The sequence below is a fragment of the Talpa occidentalis genome, unplaced genomic scaffold (assembly GCF_014898055.3).
Source record: "Talpa occidentalis isolate TD23 unplaced genomic scaffold, MPIMG_talOcc4v2.1 talOcc4.17, whole genome shotgun sequence".
NCBI lineage: Eukaryota > Metazoa > Chordata > Mammalia > Eulipotyphla > Talpidae > Talpa > Talpa occidentalis.
This window is the reverse complement of record NW_023601754.1, coordinates 44,546,822-44,569,246: the sequence shown is the minus strand read 5'-3', so window position 1 is coordinate 44,569,246 and position 22,425 is coordinate 44,546,822. Positions and strand designations below refer to the sequence as shown.

The 22,425-nt window shown below is 56.1% G+C and overlaps 1 protein-coding gene across 2 annotated transcripts in view; it reads left to right on the top strand.

Annotated features, from left to right (window-relative positions):
• The first annotated feature begins 741 nt into the window (after positions 1-741).
• SYMPK (symplekin scaffold protein) overlaps positions 742-22,425 on the top strand; it is a 30,584-nt gene continuing 8,900 nt past the window's right edge. The window contains exons 1-17 of one of the 2 annotated variants that reach the window (XM_037516809.1): positions 742-794; positions 3,381-3,504; positions 3,644-3,709; positions 4,845-4,898; positions 4,990-5,063; positions 7,231-7,357; positions 8,009-8,258; positions 9,895-10,065; positions 11,304-11,543; positions 14,536-14,690; positions 16,366-16,516; positions 17,501-17,705; positions 18,493-18,643; positions 19,156-19,382; positions 20,599-20,680; positions 20,852-20,965; positions 21,913-22,060. In XM_037516809.1, coding sequence (XP_037372706.1) covers positions 3,400-3,504; positions 3,644-3,709; positions 4,845-4,898; positions 4,990-5,063; positions 7,231-7,357; positions 8,009-8,258; positions 9,895-10,065; positions 11,304-11,543; positions 14,536-14,690; positions 16,366-16,516; positions 17,501-17,705; positions 18,493-18,643; positions 19,156-19,382; positions 20,599-20,680; positions 20,852-20,965; positions 21,913-22,060 — 2,320 coding nt within the window. In that variant the 5' untranslated portion in view covers positions 742-794; positions 3,381-3,399. Of the gene's footprint in view, positions 795-946; positions 1,464-3,380; positions 3,505-3,643; positions 3,710-4,844; positions 4,899-4,989; positions 5,064-7,230; positions 7,358-8,008; positions 8,259-9,894; positions 10,066-11,303; positions 11,544-14,535; positions 14,691-16,365; positions 16,517-17,500; positions 17,706-18,492; positions 18,644-19,155; positions 19,383-20,598; positions 20,681-20,851; positions 20,966-21,912; positions 22,061-22,425 lie in introns of those variants that run through there. The other variant, XM_037516808.2, reaches the window with a different exon arrangement.

The following is a 22,425-nucleotide window of genomic DNA, read 5'->3' as shown; positions in this document are numbered from 1 at the left end:
GGCTGAGGCGCCCCCTGCGGGATTGCGAGGAGACAGACCTCGGGCGACGGGCGCCCCAGCCCGCGGCCCCGAGCGCCGCGGGGAGACGCTGCTGGTCCCGGGGCCGCGGGGCGGGACTGTGGGCCCTTCGATGCCGGGGACATCTTTTCGACAGGAGAAGACAAACAGCCAGAGTTCGGTGTCGCCGCCACCGAAGAAGGGGGGGCTCAGGGCGCGCTTGGCCCCGGGGGCCCCGTTCTGCCCCTCTAAGGACCGACGAGGCACCCTCAAAAGCCCTGTCGCACTGGACGGGTGGGAAGAATGAAGCGTCCGACGGCTGGAGATGCTCCACACTGTGTAAAGGGTCAGGTTCAAAGGTGGAGGGGATCGGGGCCTCCGCTGAGACCCCGCTAGGGCGATAGACCACCTCCAAAACCCCGGGGCTTCAGCGCCCCGCCTCGCCGCGCTCTCCGCCCCCAGCCGTCCAGGGACTCGGAGCCACCGGGAACTCCATTTCCCAGAAGCCCCCGCGCCCCTCAGCCCGGTGCCTCTAGCGGGACTGCATTTCCCAGCAGGCATAGCGCTCGAAGGCCGGAAATGAAGGGCCGCTCGGGCTTCGTCCGGGGGCGGGCAGAAGGCGGCTCACGCGGCCGAGGCTGGGCCCAGGCCTGGCCCCGGCGTGGACTCCATTTCCCGGCGGTCCTGTGGGAGGGGCGCGTGCGCAGTGTCGCGGCGGGGGACGGAAGATGGCGGCGGCGGCGTCTGCGAAGAGGCGCTGCTGAGGGGGCGCGAGGGGGACGGAGGCCCGAGCCGCGGTGAGCGGGGGCGGCGTGGGGGCCTGGGGGGGAAGGACCCTGAAGAGGCAGGGCGCTGGCGGGGAGGGGGGGCGCTGCGAGGAGGGGGGAGCAGTGACGTTCGGTACCCCACTTTCTTTCCTGCCCAGGACCCTCTCGTGGCTCCCCAGCGCCCTCAGGGCAAAGTTCCAACGTGGCCCCCAGGCGCGTCGGCCCCGCCGGCCTCGGCTCTGCCTCTTTGCACAATCCCCACTTCGCACTGCTGCACCGGCCTTCGGGGTCCTCAAACTCGCCATGCGCCTTCCCGCCTTAGGATTTTTGCACAAGCCGCCCCCTCCGCCCGCAGCATCCTTTCGCCCCTTCTGCCCGGCTAGCTCCCATTCATCTTTCGGGTCCCCGCTGCAACGTCACTTCCCCTGCGAGGCCCTCCTTTCCCGCCCTCCATCCCGAAATCCTCCTGCTGAACGCTCTCATAGGCCCCGTTCTTTTCCTTCCTATCACGTGTGGGCTGATTCGTTCTCACACCTTTATTTGTGAGGTTTGACTGTACCTGGGACCGTGAGCCCCACGGGGCCCGGACTGGACGTGTGCTGGCCGCCGGCCGCTCAGAAGACACCCAGTTAATGTTCACTGAATGAAAGATAACTGCTGGGGCGACTCTGTAGATGAGGGGAGTATTCAGACTCCTAGGTGAGAGGGGGACAGTGGTACCCCAGGAGGGAAGGGGAAGCAGTGATGGTTGGTAGTAGCAAAGACTATAAACACCCCAAATGTTCTTCAACAGGGAGGCAGTCTGAAAAATCAGGGTACAGCTGCGTAATAAAATGCTATGCAATTCTAAAAAGGAATGGTGGGGGGGGGGGCAGGAGCATCCCCACACACATAGTAAGTGAACGTAGTAAGTGAAAACAGGCTGGAAGCTTTCATTGCATGCTTCAAAAAGAGGGGGCTACATGTATCTACCTTAACTGAAAAGGGACACAGTCACAAAGAGGGCGAAAGAAATGATTTGGGTGGATCCCAACGTATTTGAGATGAGAGGAGTGAAAAGGGTCATCAGAAGGGGTGCTTCTGTTCTGATGGGGCCAGCAGTGTGCTCGCACCACGCCCCTTGGGATGCAAGAACAGAGCAGGGGTGGAGAAGTGTTATAGAGCAGCCCCAATTTTGAATGGGTTCCTGGCTGTGGGTCCTAGGACATCCTTTTCCCCCTAACAGAAGGACCCCCTTCAGATGGGCACTGTGATGGTGGTGAGCAGTGCAGGTGCTGCAGCGGGGGCGCTCGCTTTACATCTCCCAGGCTGTGAGCCTTTGCTCTGGTAGCTTGAACTCTCTGACCTTCAAATTTTGTTGTGAATTGGAAATTAAAACTAGATCCTCCCTAATCCCCCTTTTTAAAAAAAAAAATATTTTTATTATGCATTCAAGAACTGGGGTGTAGGCCAGAAGTGCAAGGGATGAGAGGATTCACCAGAGACAGTGGGAAGAAGAACAGGAGGATCTACTGAAATACACTGCTGAGAGGATCAGCGGGCGAGACGAGTGGTCTGCTGTGCCATGTGGATCAGCTCCCTGGCCGGGGATCGAACTCATGCCACAGTAGCTGGCGATAGCTTGATAGTGCTGAGACAACCTCTCGCCACCAGGGAGGCCCAAGTTTTCCCTTTTTTATTGAAGAGTAGATGTGAGACTGAAATGGATTGATATGTGTATTAGAATTGTGCCCAGCGTGTGTCACACGCTTGATAATATTAGCTATTATTTTTCTCAAGCATTTTAGGGGCAAAGGGCAGAGGTACTGAGCCCAGTGATTAGGGAAGCCTTTTGGCACTCCCTCAGCTTATATTTATGGAGCACTTCCTAGGTGGCAAGCACTGTTCCAGGCAAAGGATATAAAAAAGCTAACCAATGGGCAGGTGCAGGCACACACATCTCTCCCTTCATAGAACTTACCAATATGTAGCTTGTGGTAATAAAGTCCGTGGAAGAGAAGAACACAACAGGGATGTAATGTATCATTTTTCAGCATATCTCCCTATTTGGGAACGTTAATAGTCCTTTTTAAATTTATTTTTAACGTTGGTTTATGCTATTTTCTTGCTATTAGAAATAGCGCTATAATTGATATCCTGGTTTTATAACGTTGCCTGTGTGACTTTGGGAGAGATGCCCAAAAGTCTTCCCTTCTTCTCCTTTAAGGAAGAGCAGTCCAGAAAATACTGAAACAGAGTTTCGATCTTTGCTGTGTGGACTGCCTGCGCTGAGCTCTGCCAGAAAGCTTGCTTTGGGGCCCAAGCAGAGCACAGCCATGCAGAGACACAGGCGGTGCTGCGGCCTGCGAGGTGGCTGCTATGTATTGGTTCAGCCAGCCAGCGGGTGTTTGCCATCAGCCCGCGGTGTGTGCAGCACTGGAGGGGAGACTGGGTTGACCAGGGAGACGTGGGGCTCCCCCAGATGACAAACCCCACATACACAGACCGTAGAGTGGGGAGTGTCTTCGGCAGACCTAATACGGCCAGGACAGGCGGGGAGGGAGGCTCCTTGATGAATCCTGGGATGAAGGTCCAGCTCAACCCCGGGTCCTAGAGCTGATCCATCCTCTCCTCCAGGGCGTCCTGGACAGCAGCCATGGCGGGCAGCAGTGGGGATAGCGTCACTCGCCGGAGCGTGGCGTCCCAGTTTTTCACACAAGAAGAAGGACCGGGCATCGATGGCATGACCACCTCAGAGAGAGTGAGCGTGGAGAGAAGGGTGCAGAGGGGGGAGGGACAGCCCCCATCTCTGGGTGGCCCACGCCCAGGTGGAGAGCCCTGAAGCTCAGGGGGGCCAGGCTGACGCGGTAGCCCCATCACCGGCCTCCCCCTCCCGCCAGGTGGTGGATCTCCTGAACCAGGCAGCACTGATCACCAATGACTCGAAGATCACAGTACTCAAGCAGGTGAGGGCTGGGCGAGCTGAGCAGGGTGGGGTTGTGGGAACCTGTGAGAAGGAAGATGCTGGTAACACATTGGTGTCCATGTTTAAGCCCTGGGTATGTGCCTGCCCAGTGCTCAGACGGTTAGGCAGGCGCTCTCACTAAAGCTCCATGGGTTGGGGTGATTTCACTCCTTTCCTGTATAGAGACAAAGTCTCAGAGACCAGGCTCTCTCTGCTGGGAGCTGACTGAATTGGGACTTGGGTGCTGGGCCCCAACTCCAAATCCCATGCTTGTATTTCCTCTCTGCCAGGGTTCTGTGCAGTGGGCAGAACCTGTAAGTCACCAGAAAGGGGGGCCCAAAGGGAGGAAGCATGGAGGAGCCTAGGGCCTATGGGAGCCCAGAGGGAACTCCTGACCCAGCTGGGGTGCAGGGGGAAGGGGGAGTCAGGGCGGACTTTCTGGAGAAGGGGCCATCTGAGCTGAGGCCTGGAGGATAAGACCAAGAGAATGAGGCCAGGTGGGAGTGGAGGTCTCAGACAGGGCACCGGAACTTGAGCAAGAGCAGAAGAAGATGTGGGGAGCCGGGGGATGCTGGCTGTGGTTCAGAGCAGGAGGCAGGTGAGTTCAGGGTGAGGCTGAGAGCCCCAGCTCTTGGGTACCGGCTCCGCGTCAGCAGCACGGTGGTGTGCTGGCGGTTCCCCTGTGACGTGGCTGCAGAGCCTTCAGTAAGGCACCTTGGCTGCTGGAGTGGGCCTATGCCAGCGCTGGGCATGTCTGCTCACAGAAGGGCTTGCTCCAAAGAGCCCGGCAGGTACAGGTGCTCACGGTCACAAGCTCCTGCCGGATGGGGCTCGGTGGTGGGCGTGGGAGGAGAGCGAGGGGAAGAGACTGCCGAGTCTCAGCAAGTCGTCCTGCAGTGTGCCATCGGGCTTTAGCTCTGTGTGTCACGTGCACACTTGCTCTTCACGGGGCCCTGTGCTGAGGCCTCGCAGTGGGCCCTGAAACCCTAGTTAGAGAAGAGCGAGCTGAGGCCCAGAGAGGGGAGGCTCTTTGGGGCCGCGCAGGGCGTGGCAGAAGCAGGACTGGAGTGGAAGGTGTCTGCCCGCCGTGCTGTCTGTCTCGCGGAACCTTGCTTTAAGGTGTGTGTTCCTCCCAGGTCCAGGAACTGATCATCAACAAAGACCCCACTCTCCTGGACAACTTTCTGGATGTGAGTGACGAACTGGAGACAAGAGGGCTGGGTTGCAGGGTGAGGGTGGATCCTGGTGTGGCGCTGACCTGGCTTCTTCTGACCTTGGCAGGAGATCATCGCTTTCCAAGCAGACAAGTCGATCGAAGTGCGGAAATTTGTCATTGGCTTCATTGAGGAGGCATGGTATGGGGAGCGTGGGGAGCTCCTGGGAGCACCCCCAGTGGAATCGGCCTCCACAGCTCCAGGCCTGGCCTGAGAGCCCCGTTCCCCACTACTTAGGCCCGTTCTCTCTCTTGTGCATCCTGACTCCCTGGCAAATTGTGATAAGGTTGCGATCCTGGAATCTCTTTAGAGTTCCTCTGCTTCTCTCACACTTCACAGATAGGTCCTCCGGAAGGACTGTCACCTTTCCCTTCAAAACTAAGCATGTGACCACTTTCTGGACACTTCCCTGCTGTTACATGGGTCTGAGCCCCCGATGCCTCCTGCCTGGTGGGCTTTAGAGGCCAGTCTGGCCTCCCTGCCTCCACTCTTTTCTTTTGTTTAATTTCGGTAAGGCTCACATACACATGACTTTTACCACGTTCACCATCTAGTTCTAAATTATTTCCCCCGACAGGAAACACTGTCCCTTCCCTGGCACATGGCGCCCAAGCACTCCTGCTCCAGTGTCCCTCAGCCTCCGCGGACCTGCACCCCACTAGGGCACACCCAAACCCCCGGCCCTACCACCTCTTGGATGGCCTGCTGACTTCCCTGTTGTTCCTTAACACTGTGACTTCACCTCTCCACCTGCTGTGCCTGCAAGGGACACACCCCAGGCAGCCACCTGACTGGCACCCTCACTTTCCTGGTGGTCTTCCTCAGCGACCCCCTGGCTGTGTCGGCAGCTGGCAGCGCCCCATGGCTCTGGCACCCTGTCAGTGCTGTTCTTTATGGTGTCGATAACTGGGGTGACCTGGATGCTTCTCTTCCCCTGCAAAATTGCCAGCTCCATCAGGGCAGGAATTTTCTGTCTCATGGACCACTGAACCCCAGGCCTGGACTGGTGTCGGCCGAGAGGGCCCGAACACATCTTTGCGATAACAGGACTCTTAGAAGAATTATAATTGTAACCAGGAGGAGTGCTTCCCCTGCCAGGCACTGGGTTAAGTCCTCTGCATTGCTTGTCCTCCAGCCCTTTGGGCACGGAGATGCTCTGTCCTTTTTATGGCAAGGAAACTGCGGCTCAGGGTGATAACGTGGCTTGTTAGGGTGAAGTCATTTGCTCATTTGTTATTTAAACCTTTGCTGGATGCTTTGTGACTGGAAGGGGATTAAAAAAGCCCCTGTTTAATGAATATTTCTATTTCTCAGGCACTGACTCCCTCACCTACTTTGTTACTTGTTCCTCAGAATAACACTATGACCCATAAAATGAGAGAAAATGAGGCTCAGAGAGGTGACATGAGTTTCTTAAGGTCACACAGCCAGTACCCGATGCTGCTGGGACTTTAACCCATGTCTGTGATGCCAGAGCCTAAATTCTCAGTTCCCACCTTTTCCCGGGAGTTTGCAAAAGCCCCATCTGCACACCGGGTGCCACAGTGCCATGTGCCCGCTCCATGCCAGGCCCTCGCGTCAGCTGTGGGAGCAGAGCCGTGAGTGAAACCGCTCTGTCCCTGCCTCCACCCTGAGCTGCATGTATTTTGATTGATGAAACTGACACTTCATGTCAGATCATAAGGTATCGTGAATGACACGTGTTCTGAGCAGAGTGTGGCCTTCATGAACTTTATCCAGTGAACACCCACTTCCTGAAGGCCTTTCGTTATTTCCTTCAGCAAAAAGCGAGACTCTGCGAGTGCGCAGATGGTGAGGGGTCCCCACTTTCAGAGCCCTCAGGCTCAGATAAACAAAATTGTAACCAAATCCAGAGATTACATTCAGCACAGTGCTTGAAAGTAGTGACGGCTGCTGTTTAGTGCTTTCTACACTGTTGTAAGCACTCACTGTACTGTTGCAGCTTTTATAACTACCCTTGAGGTAGGTAATATTCTGAGCAAGACAAAGTTACCCCATCTTCTGACTCTGCTGCCCGTGGTGTGGGCAGTAGTGCCTAAAAATAGAGCAGGAGGGTTTGTAGGGCCAGCCTAGACCTTGGGCTCCTGCTGGCTGTCTCCGAGGGTGCTGGGCCTTATTCTTGGCTTCCAGTTGTGCTGGTGAATGTGACAGGTACGTTCCTGCCTCTGCCCAGCCCAGTCCAGTCTCCCAGACACACTCACCCTTAACTCCCTGATCTCCTGTTCTCAGGCTCTCATCACCTGCCTGAAGGCCACCTTGACCTTGTTTTTTTCCCTCCATCTCCCAGCAAGCGAGACATTGAGTTGCTGCTGAAACTGATCGCAAATCTCAACATGCTCTTGAGGGACGAGAACGTGAACGTGGTGAAGAAGGCCATCCTCACCATGACCCAGCTCTACAAAGTGGCCCTGCAGGTGAGCGTGCCCGCCCCACCTGGAGACTTCCTGGCCTAATGGGTTGCATTTACAGGCGCATCTGGTAGAGTTTAAAACCAGGGTCAAATCAAGCTCTTTACGGGCAAGATGTGCTGTTGGTCTGTGGGTCCTAAGGTCTAGTGGTCAGGGAATCGCTCAGCCACCCAGCCTTCCATCCTGCTGTCCATTAATGTGGTCAGCGTGCTTCTCCATGGCCAAGACGGGCTGACTCCGTCTTCCCATGGTGCTCACAGCTGTGAGAGAGAGACTAATCCAGATACCACAGAAACACCAGTCACGAGCCGTGGAGGGTGCTGTAAGGACAGGAAGGCACGAGCCCATGATGCTCATCAGTACGACGACACAGATGTGTCTGGTTAACCTCGGCCAGCACCTGTGAGGCTAGCGCTCTTTTACCTTTGTCTTTGAGATTTGAGCCTTTGTCACGCTGGGTCGTCATGATCTATGACACTTACCCAAACCTGGGTCCAGGCCTCAGTTTCACTAGCACCGGGCTGGGTGGTTTGACTCAGTGAATGTTTCCCCAATAAGAGTAGTCATCGTCTATGGGTCTCTGGGCCTCCGGGCGGTGTGGTTGGTGCTGGCTCGTCTCCATCGCTGCATCTGTCCATTCCTCCTGGCCACTCCCAGTGGATGGTGAAGTCACGGGTCATCAGCGAGCTCCAGGAGGCCTGCTGGGACATGGTGTCGGCCATGGCTGCGGACATCATCCTGCTGCTGGACTCGGACAACGACGGCATCCGCACCCACGCCATCAAGTTCGTGGAGGGCCTCATCGTCACCCTGTCGCCCCGCATGGCTGACTCAGAGGTGCCCCGACGCCACGAGCATGACATCAGCCTGGACCGCATACCCCGCGACCACCCTTACATCCAGTACAGTGAGTGCTGCAGCCCACAGTTTGTCCGTCACGGAACCACCTCCTCCCCCTGCCCTTCTACCCACCCCCCTTCTTGGTTTTCCATTTCTGAAATTTTTTTTTTTAAAGATTCATTTATATATACAAGAGCTGGGGTACAGGCCAGAGGTGAGGGGGGTAAGAGGATTCACCATAGACAGAATGGGGACCACAACAGGCAGATCCACAGAAATACACTGCTGCGGGAAGACAGGAGAGGTCTGCTGCGCCATATGGGTCAGCTCCCTGGCTGGGGATCAAACTCATGCTGCAGTGGCCGATGATAGCTTCCTACTGCTGACACTTAACTCCTTGCACCAGCAGGGAGGCCCAATTTCTGGAAATTTTAGGCCCATTATGGGATCCTGGGCACGTTTCTTCTCTGAACTTCATTTTATTTCCTGAAGCGGAGGTGACACTGTGGGTTTGTAGTGAGGTTCCGTGAGCATGTGAGCTCTGACATGCTGGCTAGCTTTACGGTTTTCTCAACTGCAAACTACATATAGTATGACATATACTATAACCTAGAGCGTGTCGAGCAATAAGTGTAGCCAGATGTGACGGGAAAGCACCTGTCCCCGCCCTGCTTCCCAGGATGGACACTCCTCAGAGCTTTTTTCCCCCAGACCTTCCCTATGCAGAGATAGGCTTTTGCTTGTACATGTTGCTCGTTTTTGAGTTTGTTGGATTGTTTTTGTTGTTTACAAAGACAGGCCCGCGCTTTATCGTCTGCTGCGAGGCTTTGACATTAGTGTTTGCGTCTGAGTCTCTCTGCCGTTGGGCAGGTGACCTGTTCTCTCTGAGGTAGTTTCCTCGATGGTAAATTTGGGGGGCATAATTATGGCATCTAGATTAAGGGGGTAGGTGAGCATTTGTGATTTAATATGTTTGTCGTAGTCAGCAACCCCACACATAATAGCTCTTCTTATATGTTGTTTAACAACCTCTTAAGTTTAGTAACAATATTTTAAGTTCCCTTCTTTCCCTGCCAGCATCGTGCTTGGCTGCCACACAATAGTCCATAGTGTGCTTCCACCACTTCCCACTAAGCTGTCTCTGTTGGTGGACATTTAGGTGGTTTTTTAGTCACTATTTCAGTAATTTGAAAGCGTGTGTTTGCACAGAGAATATGAAAGCTCTCACAGAGAACATGAAAGCTGTGCGTCCGTGTTGCTGGGGGTTGGCCTTTGGGAACTGACAGAGTGCTGTGGTTTAACAAGCCTTTGGGCCCTAAAGTTGCTCTACTTGGCGGCCTGGTAAAAAGGCTGCTACTAGGGGCCTCCCCAGTGGCGCAGTGGTTGAGCGCTGGGTTGCGAAGCTGCCCGCGGCCTCTGCGGCACCGGTTCGATCCCCGGCTGCTCCCCGGCCACCGGAGGAGGGTCCCACATGGTGCGCAGACCCCTCCTGCCGCCCACTGCTCCCCTCAGCAGTGTACTTCGATCCTTCTGCCTGCTCTGCTCCCCGCTCTGGCTCTGGTGAATTCTCTCACCCTCCTGCGCTTCTGACTGTACCCAGTGCATGTATAAACAAACAAACAAATAAATAAATAAATAAAACATGCCTCTATTAAAAAAAAAAAAAAAAGGCTGCTACTAGGTGAGTCTCTTTTTCCTCTCAGATGTGCTGTGGGAAGAGGGCAAGGCGGCCTTGGAGCAGCTGCTCAAGTTCATGGTGCACCCTGCCATCTCTTCCATCAACTTGACCACAGCCCTGGGTGCCCTCGCCAATATCGCCCGCCAGAGACCCATGTTCATGTCCGAGGTGATCCAGGCCTACGAAACCCTGCACGGTAGGTTGGCTGCTCCACCCTGTCTTGCCCCGCCCTAGCTTTCCCTCTCCACTGGCATCTGCTTCCTCCTGAGGAATTGTGAGTTGGGCGGGCCCAGGGCGTCCATCAGCCTAGTAGGTCGTGGGCCCAAGGAGGCGTCCTCTAGGATAGACCAGAATCTAAAGGTTTCAAGGGACAGAAACCTGGGTCAGAACTGGCTTTTTCACTTCAGTTCGGGTGTGAGGAGGTGAGACAGGATCATGTCTGAGATACTTTCAGATCGTCCAGCCTTTCCCCTTCCCCTGAAGAGCAGGGAGGAGAGACGTGCCCAGGTACGTGAGGATGAGTGCATGATGCTTCGTTCTACTATTTTCTCTACCCCTTCGCATGTATGAGCACTGAATAGGTGGGTCAGGGTGCGCACGTGCGCAGGTCATGACTGTCTCCAGCGCTTGGCTGTTATTTTCCCTATGTTGGCTGCATTCTCTGTCTCCTTCTTTGGGACAGTGACGATGGCCTTGGTAGCTCCGGACTTGCATTCCATGCACTTGGCAACCCCAGAGGAAAGAGAGTGTTTCCTTCCCAGTGGTCGCTGCAAAAGTCCAAGGGCTGGCGTTCATTGTTTCCGATTGGCTGAGGAGAGATTACAAGCTTGTCTCTGAACCAATCACAGCGGCCACGGGATTGAAGTGTTCTTACTGGCCCGGGCTCTCGCCCACTTGGACTGAGAATGGAGCCAGGGTGGTTCCCTCAGAGGAGAATGGGAGTGTTACTGGCCGAGGAAGGGGGGACGGATACTGTGCGGGCACAATTACAGGCATCCTCTTTCCCTCTGGACCAGGGGAGGCTGGCTCGTCAAGGTGACTGCTAGGCAGTAGAAAGTCTTTCTGGTGGCAGGGAGACCAGCGACGAACTGTGGCGGCAGTTCAGCTGGGCCAGTCTCCAGGTGAAGGTGGTGAGCATAGCCTTCCCCGGGGGGCATTTGGAATTTCCAGGCCAGACAGGAAAGGAGATGAGACTTTCTGTTTAATATCAGGGAGGGTGAGTTGTTTTCTTTGTAAGGAGGGTGACTAGTACCAGTGGAGGGCTCTGCAGGGCTGAAGGGTCAGCTGGAGAGGCCATGTAGCGCATCTGAGGCCAAGGACCTCCCTAGGTGATGCCTGCAAGACCACTGACCGAGGTGGGAGTTGGGAAGTCAAACCTGCAGGGGCCCCAGAGGTCTGCCCAAAGTCCCAAGCTTCTGCCTCTTTTCCTCACAGCCAACCTGCCCCCGACGCTGGCCAAATCTCAGGTGAGCAGCGTGCGCAAGAACCTCAAGTTGCACCTGTTGAGTGTGCTGAAGCACCCAGCCTCCCTGGAGTTCCAGGCCCAGATCACCACCCTGCTGGTGGACCTGGGCACTCCCCAGGCGGAGATCGCCCGCAACATGCCCAGCGGCAAGGATGCCCGCAAGCGGCCCCGAGATGACTCGGATTCCACACTCAAGAAGATGAAGCTGGGTGAGCTGAGAAGGCCTGGCGGGGCTGGGCAGGCCGTTTAAAATGTCTATTTACAGCCAGAAGCGCCCTGCGTTCAAAGTCACATTATATTGTAAATTACGTTGCGTAAGTAAGATGACATATTGCGATAAGTGTAAAAATACAACTCAGTACAAAACTAAAAATTTAGAAGTTCTCTAAATTACACAGAAAATAATAAAATGAAAATGATCTCCCTCTTATCCCTCTCCCCAAAAGTAACGAGTCCCCAAATATTAATGTATTTTCTTTCAGAAAAGCCTTGTATGTGTAGAGTTCTCCTTCTCTGGCAGCATTGCTAAGTGGGCTTACTTTCTTTTTTTTTTTTTTTTTTTTTTTAAGATTTATTTATTTATTTATACAAGCACTGGGTACAGTCAGAAGCACGGGAGGGTGAGAGAATTCACCAGAGCCAGAGTGGGGAGCAGAGCAGGCAGAAGGACCAAAGTACACTGCTGAGGGGAGCAGCGGGCGGCAGGAGAGGTCTGCGCGCCATGTGGGACCCTCCTCTGGTGGCCGGGGAGCAGCCGGGGATTGAACCGGCGCTGCAGAGGCTGCGGGCAGCTTCACAACCCAGCGCTCAACCGCTGCGCCACCGGGGAGGCCCTAAGTGGGCTTACTTTCTAAAGTGGTTTTTGGTGATTGTGTTATTTGACATTAGTGTCAACCAGAGCAGCCTTTCTTGCTCTAAAGAAATTTTTTTGATCACTTGTCTATTCCTAGAAAATCTGTGAAAGAATCGGTCCGTCCCCCCGCCCCCTTAAAAAAATAAGGAATTAATTTCGATCTAGAGAGTGCAATAGGCATCTCTTTTTTCTTCATAATCAAACGCAAGCAGCAGTGCCTCTGTGCGCTCAGTGAGGGCCTCGGAGCTTTCTGTATCTGCAAGGGGAAGGCTGCTCCCTTCCTTTAAAGGGGCTATAGCAGTACAAGTGCACAGGCACCGCTTTCACCAGACCCTGTTGATGGACACTCCATTCGTGTCCCTCTGAAGCATGGGTTGAGGGGCGTAGCAGTGCTCACGGCGTCCAGCCCCAGAACAGTTCCCTCAAGGTGGGGCTGGGGGTGCAGAGGACTTGTGCATGAAGTTGGTTTTTGCCCATCGAGTTCATTTTTGTATTCCTTTAAACTATCTAGAAGTAGTTTCGAACTTGCAGACAAGTTACAAGAATAGTACCAGAGAGTCCTGCGTTCTTTTCCCAAGGCGAGGTTCATATTCGCTTACAGTCGTCCCATCCGGCTCCCGAGAGGGTCCCACCTCCTTCTGTTCCTTGGCCTCGCCTTCGTCAGGGGCTGACTCTTTGGTAGAATGTCCCTCTGTTAGGGTCTGTCTGCTCTGGTCACCGGGCTGGGTTCAGGTGGTGCACTTCTGTAGGATCACAGCAGAAGGGGTGCCCCAACCTCTCGTCAGTTTGCCTGATTGGGCATGGGAACTTGGATCACAGGGTTAAGAGGGTAGCCACCTGACTTTTTTAAGGTAAAAGGGCTGCATTAGCTGCTGCTCCCCTGTAGGAGGGGGTTCTTTTTCCTCCCTGTTTTATTCATGGCATGGACTGTGGGTTCTTACTTTCTGGGTTACACGCTCACTGCTGCTCATTTTGGTGCTCAGATTGCCTCACACTTGCCAGCAGGAGTCTTTGGGCTGGTTCCCATGTCCATTTACTGTGCCCCATGTTTCTGAACAGTTTTTATTTTTTGGTGTAACAAGATGGTTCTAGGTGCACCTGCACTGTCCCTGCCCTAGCCATGGGACCAGCCATTTCTCCAGGGAGCTTGGTTTCTTTTTAAGTAGGAAATAACTTCAGAAATCAAGACCTGAGGACACCATGTGCCCATTGCATTGGGTGTCTGTTACTCCTTGGTAACTGTTGCTAAAATGCTGTCCCTAAAGCTGCAGTGGTGTCCCGACCTCAGCCGCTTGTGAGTGCCAGTTACCCTGCTTTACCAGCCTCAGTAAATCATCGGGTTACAGATGGCTTCCTGGATTCATATTTGGGTTTTGCACCTATTGGAGGCAGCCCAAGCATCATCATAGATGTGCATATCTGTTTGCAGATCCGGTGCCTGTTCTTTTGGCTTGTTCAGCCTCTTGTGATTGAATCGTGGATACCTTGCGTTAGTGCAAGGCTGTCAGCTCTTCCACATGCACGTGGCGAGCTTTCTTAAAAGATTGTGTAACATTCAGCCCATTCTTAGCTTTTTGTATTTGACTGTCACCATGTTGAACATACGGGTCTCTCACTTCTGTAAGACTCAGAGCTGCATGAACCTTTGCTGGAAGACTGGCTGACCAGATTTCCCCCTGGGCTGGTGCTGCCGTGCTTGTGTTCACCCAGCCTGTCCGTGCCGTTTCTCTGTACGACCAGCGACCTTCTAGCTGCACAGACCCAAAATGTTCTTTGTACATTTTGCATTCGCTGATCTCTGAGATTTCGGGGTAGATAACCGCGAGGTGAACTTGCTCTGCACATGCCAGAGAAGTGTGCACGCTTTACTTTTTGCTCGACTAGCAGCTTGCTCTTCCAGAGGCTCTGCCAGTTTCCCTTCCCACGGGCCGCCTCCCTGCTACCTGTGGTCACTCCCAGCCTTCTTGCTTTCTGTCAGTCACGCGGGCAACGGTTCCTTCTCACTAGGTGGTTTTTCATTTTCCTGATTCCTGGTGCGGTCGAGCAGTATTTCACTAAACGGTGAAAGCTCTGTGAAATCATGAGTTGACCTTTTGGTCTCCTGGGAGCTCAGTGTGGTAGCCGGGCCATGGCGGCTTTCTGACATTCCACACAAGGAGAACGGAGGCCCAGAGGGAGGCTGGTGGTCACCCTGGGTCATGTGGCGTTCAAGGGCAGAGCCGGGCTGCAGCCCAGGCCTTGTCCGTCTGAGTGCTTGCTCCTATGCGTGGAGGCACCTGGGGCAGGCCCTCCCAGGGGGTGGGCGGGTGCTGCTCTGTGCAGAGCCACAGCTTGTTTCTTTACCCCAGAGCCCAACCTCGGGGAAGATGACGAGGACAAGGACTTGGAACCAGGCCCATCAGGGACCTCAAAGGCTTCTGCCCAGATTTCTGGCCAGTCGGACACGGACATCACCGCAGAGTTCCTGCAGCCTCTGCTGACACCTGACAACGTGGCCAATCTGGTGAGGATGGGTAGGGGCCGTTTCCCCAGACAGGAAGGTGTGCTTGCGGGTCGTCTCTCTGCTCTGCTCCACAGCGTGGGCCTCCCTGGCTGACATCACGTGTCCTCCGTCCTCAGAGCTGGGTGGACATGGTCCTGAGGGCTTTGCGACCTTGGGTAGCCCTTTCTCTGCTTTCAGGAGGTCACTTCTCACCACCGCCTCTTTCGTGGACTCAATCCTCTCCTTTGAAGGGGCGGGTCTGTTAACTGCAGGGTGAATTAGCTGCTGGATCGTGGTGGCCAGCAGGGTCCTCAGGTTCTCAAAGCTGTCCTGCTCCAAAGTGAATCCCTGGCTTGCTTTGAGTTTCGTGTAGGACTGGGGTGTAGCACATCAGTCATCTGACAGTAGCAGGGCCCAGACCTTCCCGTTGGGTGCTCTGGGAGAGTGCCTCTTCCCCCATCCCCTGCAGTCGCCCCTAGTCTGCCTTCTCTCCACCTGGAGGCTTCAGGGAGCTTAGTGGTCGGGCAGAAGGAATGGAGTTTTAGTCAGGAGGGAGATGAAGTTTCTCTCCAGCTCAGATCCCTGTGGTGAGCCCCAGGCCTGAAACTCCTTGCCCCCATCCTCACCCTTTCTCTGTTCCCACGCCCCTGACCATCCAGGCCCTGCCCGCTTCCCTGAGCCCCTCGCACTGGCTCTGGGCAGCAGAGGGGTCTTTCTGATCACAGGGTGTGGGGCCCCTGCTCAGGTCCCCGCGGTGGCTCTTACAGATAAAAGGTAAACTCAGCTAACCCTGGGCCTCTCTGACTCCCATAAACCCCCCCGTACCTGTGTCCTCGCCACACTCTGGAAGTCGTCCTTTTCCCATCACGGGCATGATGTCCTTCACATGACTCTTGTTTTCGTAGTTCCTGCTGCCTCTGTCGTGATGCGCCCTCTGTCCCTGGTACCGTGTCCTCTCTCCTCCCATAGACCCGCGGGAGTGTGGACGGTCTGTGCCGGCTCGCAGTTGGGTTCATGCCCTCTCACCACCTTTCTGTTTCATTTCTTGCCTGCTACTCACTGACTGTTTCACCCCCGAGTTGTAAGTTAAATACTCGGCTTGCTAGTTTTCAGTCTTTTTTCCCAGTGTAAGCATTTAAGGATCCAAGTGTCCACCTAAGTGCCACCCCACCCATGTTGATTTGCAGTAATCCCATCTTGCTGTTCTGGTTACTCTGTTATTTACAATATGCATACAAAGTTCCAGGCATGTACAGAATTAAAATTTTGCTACCAATTCTTGACAGATAGGGATGTGCTCTGCTAGGACACTCATTTATTTGTGTAAGTCAATTTCCAGTCCACATCACTCTTGGCTGCACCTCCTTCCACCCCGGGCAGGTGCCCCCTGTGCTGTCCCCGTGCGGGAGTACCTCCCCCCAACCCCCTGCAAGACTTAACCCTATGTGAGTGTGATTCTTGCCTGCTTCTCAGTTCTCAGGAGAGGCACTTCCCCAGGGAGCCAGCACTGTCCCTGGCTGTCCTGATGTGTCTTGTGGCCCCCTTCACTGCTCTTCCTGCAACACACCACCCCATTATTCCTGTTCTCTCTGGTGGCCCCAGGAGCCTGAGCTCTGCAAGAGCAGGCCCAGGTGTAAGTCACGCAGTCCCTCAGCATGGACCTCTGGACAGGCTCCTGACTCTGGGCATTCCGCAGGTCCTCATCAGCATGGTGTACCTGCCCGAGGCCATGCCGGCCTCCTTCCAAGCCATCTACACCCCGGTGGAGTCGGCGGGCACGGAAGCCCAGATCAAGCACCTGGCTCGGCTCATGGCCACACAGATGACGGCTGCAGGACTCGGGCCGGGTGGGTATCGTGCATGGCTGACCTGGGCCGCCGTCGGCTCTGTGCCTGCTGGGTCTCCCTAGGGTAGCACAGACGAAGATCACATGAGATCTGGGCGTAAATTATCACAGGCCCCGTAGATGTGTTTTATGCTCCATGTTGCGGGGCCCTCGGCTTGGAAATCCAACAGGCCTGGGTTTGAGGTCTGAGATGGACCAGTGTCAGACACTTAGTAGCTGTGTGATGCTGGTCAAGTTACTTAACCACTCTGAGCCTCGCCGTCTTCCCAGCCCAGCAGACGACTCAGGTAAAACTTGCACGTAGTGAAGCAGGTGACTCAAGCGCGCACCTTACCCAGGTTTCACAGGGCGAGCAAGCCCACCCCATAACCCCCCAGAGGGAGATGTGGGCTGTTTCCCCACTCTTCTCCTTCCCGGTCGCACTCGCCGTCCCGCCCCCAGGGACAGCCACTCTGTGGACTTCTGTCCCTGCACATAGGTCTTGCCCGGGCTTGAAGTTCACATCTGCGGGGCCACGGAGAGTCCGCTGCTTTTGCTCAGCAGACGTTTTTGAGACTCATCCGTGTCGTGTGAACCAGTCATTTGGTTTGGTTTTTTATTTTATTCCTTGGTTATATTCTGTTTTGTGGATGAGCCCACCATCTGTTTGTCCGCACTGCTGTTGCTGGGCCTGTGTGCTGTCGTGACTGGAGCCGCCATGACATGTGTTTGATGCACGCATGCGTTCATTTGCCTCGGGTTCTGACCAGGCCGGGCCACGGGTTGGCTTTGGCTGGAAACAGCATGTCGTGTTTCCTTTGCTCTTCCACGAGCTGTGAGTGGTATTTCCAGCAGAGTGTCGGGTCAGGCGGCGAGCGCCTCCAGCAGGTGCGGTGCGGTGCGGGCTCTGGGCTTCTGCTCACGAGCCTTAGTGGAGGGCCTGGTGCGCAACGGGTGCTGGGCTGGGGTGGGGGCTGACGTGCCCGCTGCCTGCCGGCTCCCCTAGGTGTGGAGCAGACCAAACAGTGCAAAGAGGAGCCCAAGGAGGAGAAGGTAGTGAAGCCCGAGAGCGTCCTGATCAAACGGCGCCTGTCAGCCCAGGGCCAGGCCATCTCTGTGGTGGGCTCCCTGGGCTCCATGTCCACTCTGGAGGAAGAGGCTCCCCAGGCCAAGAGGAGGCCGGAGCCCATCATCCCCGTCACCCAGCCCCGGTGAGTCCTGGCTGGCGGAGGGCTGCGGAGTGTGCATGTCTGAGAGAGACAGGAGGTCAGGGTGAGGATCTCTGAATCTGGAGCCAGGCCGGAGCCCCCAGCCTTAGCTGGTTCATGTAACAGTGCCCCTGTGCTAGCACTGGCATGAGAGTATTTCTCGCCAGGGACTGAAGGGGTATGGTTCTGGTTGGCTCACGGTTATGGTCGGCGAATTCAGTTAGATGACTCTTGGGGTTGAAGTGACCATGATGTCCAGCTTCTGGCAAGATTTCCTGACTGTGCCTAGTGCTACCAACTGTCACCATCACCATCCTCATTACTTTCTCTCAGATGAGACGAGGCCTGTCCTGCCCCAACCCCACGCAGGCCTGGCAACAGGCTGCACCTGTTCTGCTGCACCACCAAGCTCCCCATCCCCCTGGCTCCCACTGCTGCCACGCTGGCCTCCTGGTGTTCTTTGAACAGCCAAGCAGGTCCCCACTTTGGGTTCTGTTCTGTTTGGAATGTTCACCCCCCCCAGTGTTGTGTGTCTCGTTACCTGGCTTCAGTCACATCTCCACTGGCATGTTGTCTCCGCAGAAGCCTCCCCTGGACACCCCTCACAGGATCAGAAATGCACCCTCTCCCTTGTCATTGCCCTGTGACCTGTGGGCCTCAGTCAGGGACATCAGAGAGGGGCCGCGAGCCTGTGGCCTGGGGTAGGCGTCAACGAGTGCTCCTGGGCTCCAGGAAGGGCGCTCCCCATCCCTGTCCCCGTCACTGTCCCCATTACTGCTCTCCCTTGTAGGCTGGCGGGTGCTGGGGGGCGCAAGAAAATCTTCCGCCTGAGTGATGTGCTGAAGCCTCTGACGGATGCCCAGGTTGAGGCCATGAAGCTGGGAGCTGTGAAGCGGATCCTGCGGGCTGAGAAGGCCGTGGCCTGCAGCGGGGCAGCCCAGGTGTGCCCGTCCTTCCAGCCCACCCTTCTAGTCCCCCCTCCAGCTGCCTCCCTCGAATCCCAGCCTGACTCCTAGCCCCTGGCCTTAGGCCAATCTCTTCTCAAGCCTCCGTCCTGTCCTCTGTGTAATGGGGTCGACAGTGTCAGTTCTGCACAGGGGTGAGGCGGCAGAGAGGCATGGATACGACATCCCTGAGACCGGGACGGCTGCGGGGGGGCAACACGCATTCGAGTCAGGTCTTTCCAGACCTTCCTGTGTTTACACGTGTAGGCGCCACTCCTAGAAGCTCACTGTATATTGCAATGATTGATTGACTTCTCCCTTTTCGTTACATTTTTTTCCCCCCCCACAAGTGGAACTTGCTGGGCATAACATCCTTCAGCTTGCCTTCCTCACTTAGCCCCAGGTCTGCACTGGGGATCCCTGAGACTGGGCAGGAGTCGTCACAGAACTCCATCGTGGGGTGCCCAGGGCTGCCCCCACTCGCTGACACACACTTGCACTCCTGTCAGGTGCGTATAAAGATCCTGGCCAGCCTGGTGACGCAATTTGACGCGGGCCTGAAGGCGGAGGTCCTGTCTTTCATCCTGGAGGACGTGCGGGCCCGCCTGGACCTGGCCTTCGCCTGGCTCTACCAGGAGTACAACGCTTACCTGGCCTCGGGCGCCCTGGACAAGTACGAGGATTGCCTCATCCGCCTGCTGTCTGGACTGCAGGAGAAGCCAGACCAGAAGGATGGGTGAGGGGCCGCCCCGTCTGCTTCTGTCCCCAGGAGCCCCTGCCCGTGTCCTGCCTTTCCTTTCTGACCTCCCTCCTCTTCACCACCGAGTCCGTTCTTCACGCTCCCATCCCGTTCGTCACTTCTTTCTCGTGCGCTGGAGGTGCGCAGCGTGGCTTCTGAGGGCCTGGGCCTGGCTCCCTGGGTGTCTCCCCACTTCTCCCGCACCCGCCCCGTCAGCCTGCTTTGGAGGCGAACTCCTCTCCCGTCCTCCTTCCTGAGTTAGTCTGTTACTTCCTCACTGTTCTCAGCCTCCAGCTCATCCATTCTTCAGCCAGCAGCCTGGTAACATTTAAAAATGTCATTCCTGTCTTTTTACTTCCCCACTGAACTAACCCTCGGTGATTCTCCATAACTCGTGGGGTAAAACGCAGCCCCCTTAACAGTGGCCTGGTGGGACCTTCCGTGATCCAATCCCTTCCAATCTCTTTAGCCTTTTCTTTGCTCCTTTGCTCCTTACTGCCCCAAACTGAAGCCACACTGGCCTTCTGTTTCTGTTCTTGAACATGCCAAGTTCAGGGCATGTTTTCTCCACCTCTCCCCGCTCCTTCCTTTGTGCAGGTAACTCCTGCCGCCGCCCTCAGCTCATGTTACCTCAGAGTGTCCTTTTGTGGCCACCACATCAAAAATAAATACCTCCCCCACTCCCGTCACTCCCCCCATTGCTGTAGTAGATGAGCAGTTAGGACTCCCATTTGACAAAGGGGGAGACACTGAGTTGCAGAGAGGTAGACTGCCCAGGGTGCCCAGCTGGCAGGGTTTGCCTCCAGAGTTGTCGCCAGGGCCTTGATGGAGCTCTTTTTTTTTTGAAGATTTTATATGTATACAAGAACCAGGTATAGGCCAGATGCGTGGGAGGGTGAGAGGATTCACCAGAGACAGAGAGGAACAGAACAGGCAGACTGACGAAATACATTGCTGAGGGGAGCAGTGGGCGAGACAGGAGAGGTCTGCCCACCATGTGGGTTGCTCTGAGGCCGGCGGGGATGGAACCGGTACTGCAGAGGCTGCGGACAGCCTCACAGCGCTGTGCTTAACTGCCTGCGCCACCAGGGAGGCCCCGATGGAGCTCTTTCTGAGGGAGGACTCTGCTGGCTCTGCACTCCTGCAAGGCAGCAGGGCTGGGAAGTGGTGTCCTCCTGCAGCCCCTCCTATAACTCTACCCTCCCCGCCCCAGGATCTTCACCAAGGTGGTGCTAGAGGCACCCCTCATCACCGAGAGCGCCCTGGAGGTCATACGCAAGTACTGTGAGGACGAGGTGAGCAGCAACCTCCCTCCCTGCCAACCCCTGGTGCAGCCAGAGTGCTGCCCTGCGGCCCGGGACCTGAGGGGTGGGGGGACAGGGCCCTGCCTCGAGGGTCTGCAGGGGCAGGCGGGAGCCACCCCCAGGGCACGCTGCAGCTGCCTGAGCACCCTGTCTCCTGCGCAGAGTCGCACCTACCTGGGCATGTCTACTCTCCGAGACCTGATCTTCAAGCGCCCGTCACGCCAGTTCCAGTACCTGCATGTGCTGCTGGACCTCAGCTCCCACGAGAAGGACAAGGTGACCCCCCGCGGCGGATCTGTGTGCTCAGCCTGCAGTTTGCAGTCTCCTCTGTCCCGGGACACCAGCCCCGCCTCGTCCACGTACCCCTGAAAATTTCTTTTTAGGCTTAACGCCTGTCCAGCTGGGTTCTTGGTGGTGGTTTTTCCATTTTTGGTGGCACGTACCTGCTTAGAATACACACACACATGCCGTCCCAGCAAGAGCAGTGCTCTTTTCACCCGTGTTCCACCCCCACATGTTGGCGAGTCCCTCCCAGCATCCGTGCTGTGCTGCATCTGGAAGCCGCTGACCCGCAGGCAGCCAGCAGGACTGTCGGGCTGCGAGGCCCCAGCGTGTGTGGTGGCAGTGGCATGGCACCCCTTCAGCCTCAGCACCCTTGAGGAGAGAGCCTGAGCAGTGGAGTGGGTGGGGAGGTGGCTGAGGGAAGGCTGTGGGAGAGGGTGCGGGTGAGCCAGGACTTGGACTGTGCGTGATGCATGTGCTCTGGAGCAGGAGTAACGCCCACTTCAGGGCCCCTGGCCTGTCCTGCCCTGGCCTTTCACCACGTTCTTCCTGGTGCCTCGTGTCTGTTTAACGGAATGTCCCCACAGGCTCTCCAGCCCTGGTGCTGCTGGAGACAAAGCCCCACCCAGCCAACCCTTTCCAGGCACCAGCAGGGGCTGTGGGAGCCAAACAAGATGGGGCGGTGCTGGTGGTGGAAGGGGCCTTTGTGTATCACTCGGAGGAACTGAGGCAGCCTGTTCTATTTGGAGCATAGCAAGCAAGAGAGAAACGCTAAGAGCTGGGGCTGAGCAGGCAGCGGTGAGGTGATGTGGGCCCTGGGCTGAGCCTGGGCCCTCTCCTAAGGACTCACGCCTCGGGTGGCTCTGCAGGAGCCCTTCTCCCGCTGGGCTTGTCAGCACACTGCTGCCCCCGCCCTCCACCATCCGCCTCTCTGTCCTCAGGTGCGCTCCCAGGCCCTACTGTTCATCAAGCGAATGTACGAGAAGGAACAGCTACGAGAGTATGTGGAGAAATTTGCCCTGAATTACCTGCAACTTTTGGTCCATCCCAACCCGCCTTCTGTGCTGTTCGGAGCGGACAAGGACACAGGTTTGGTGCAGGTTCATCAGCTGTGTGCTGAGCACCCTCGGGATCCTGGGCTCTGGGCGCCACCCTGGGGCCAAAGCTGAATCGGAGCTGAGCCCTGTCTAGCCCCCGGGGAAGGCGGACAGTCACAGCCACAGTCAGTGGGTGGAGAGGCCAGGGCCAGGGGAGCTAGCCAGTATGGGGGTCCTGGAGGGCCTGTTCCTAAGCACAACCTAGGTTCCCCAGAATTGCTGTGAGGAGCCCCAGCCACCAGACAACAGACCCTTCAGTTGGAAGGTTCAGGCTGTGGCGGGGGGCACAGCTCTTTTGATTTCAGGGCAGCCGCAGGCGGAGTTTTACAGCAGCCTTATGGCAGAGGAGCAGCATGG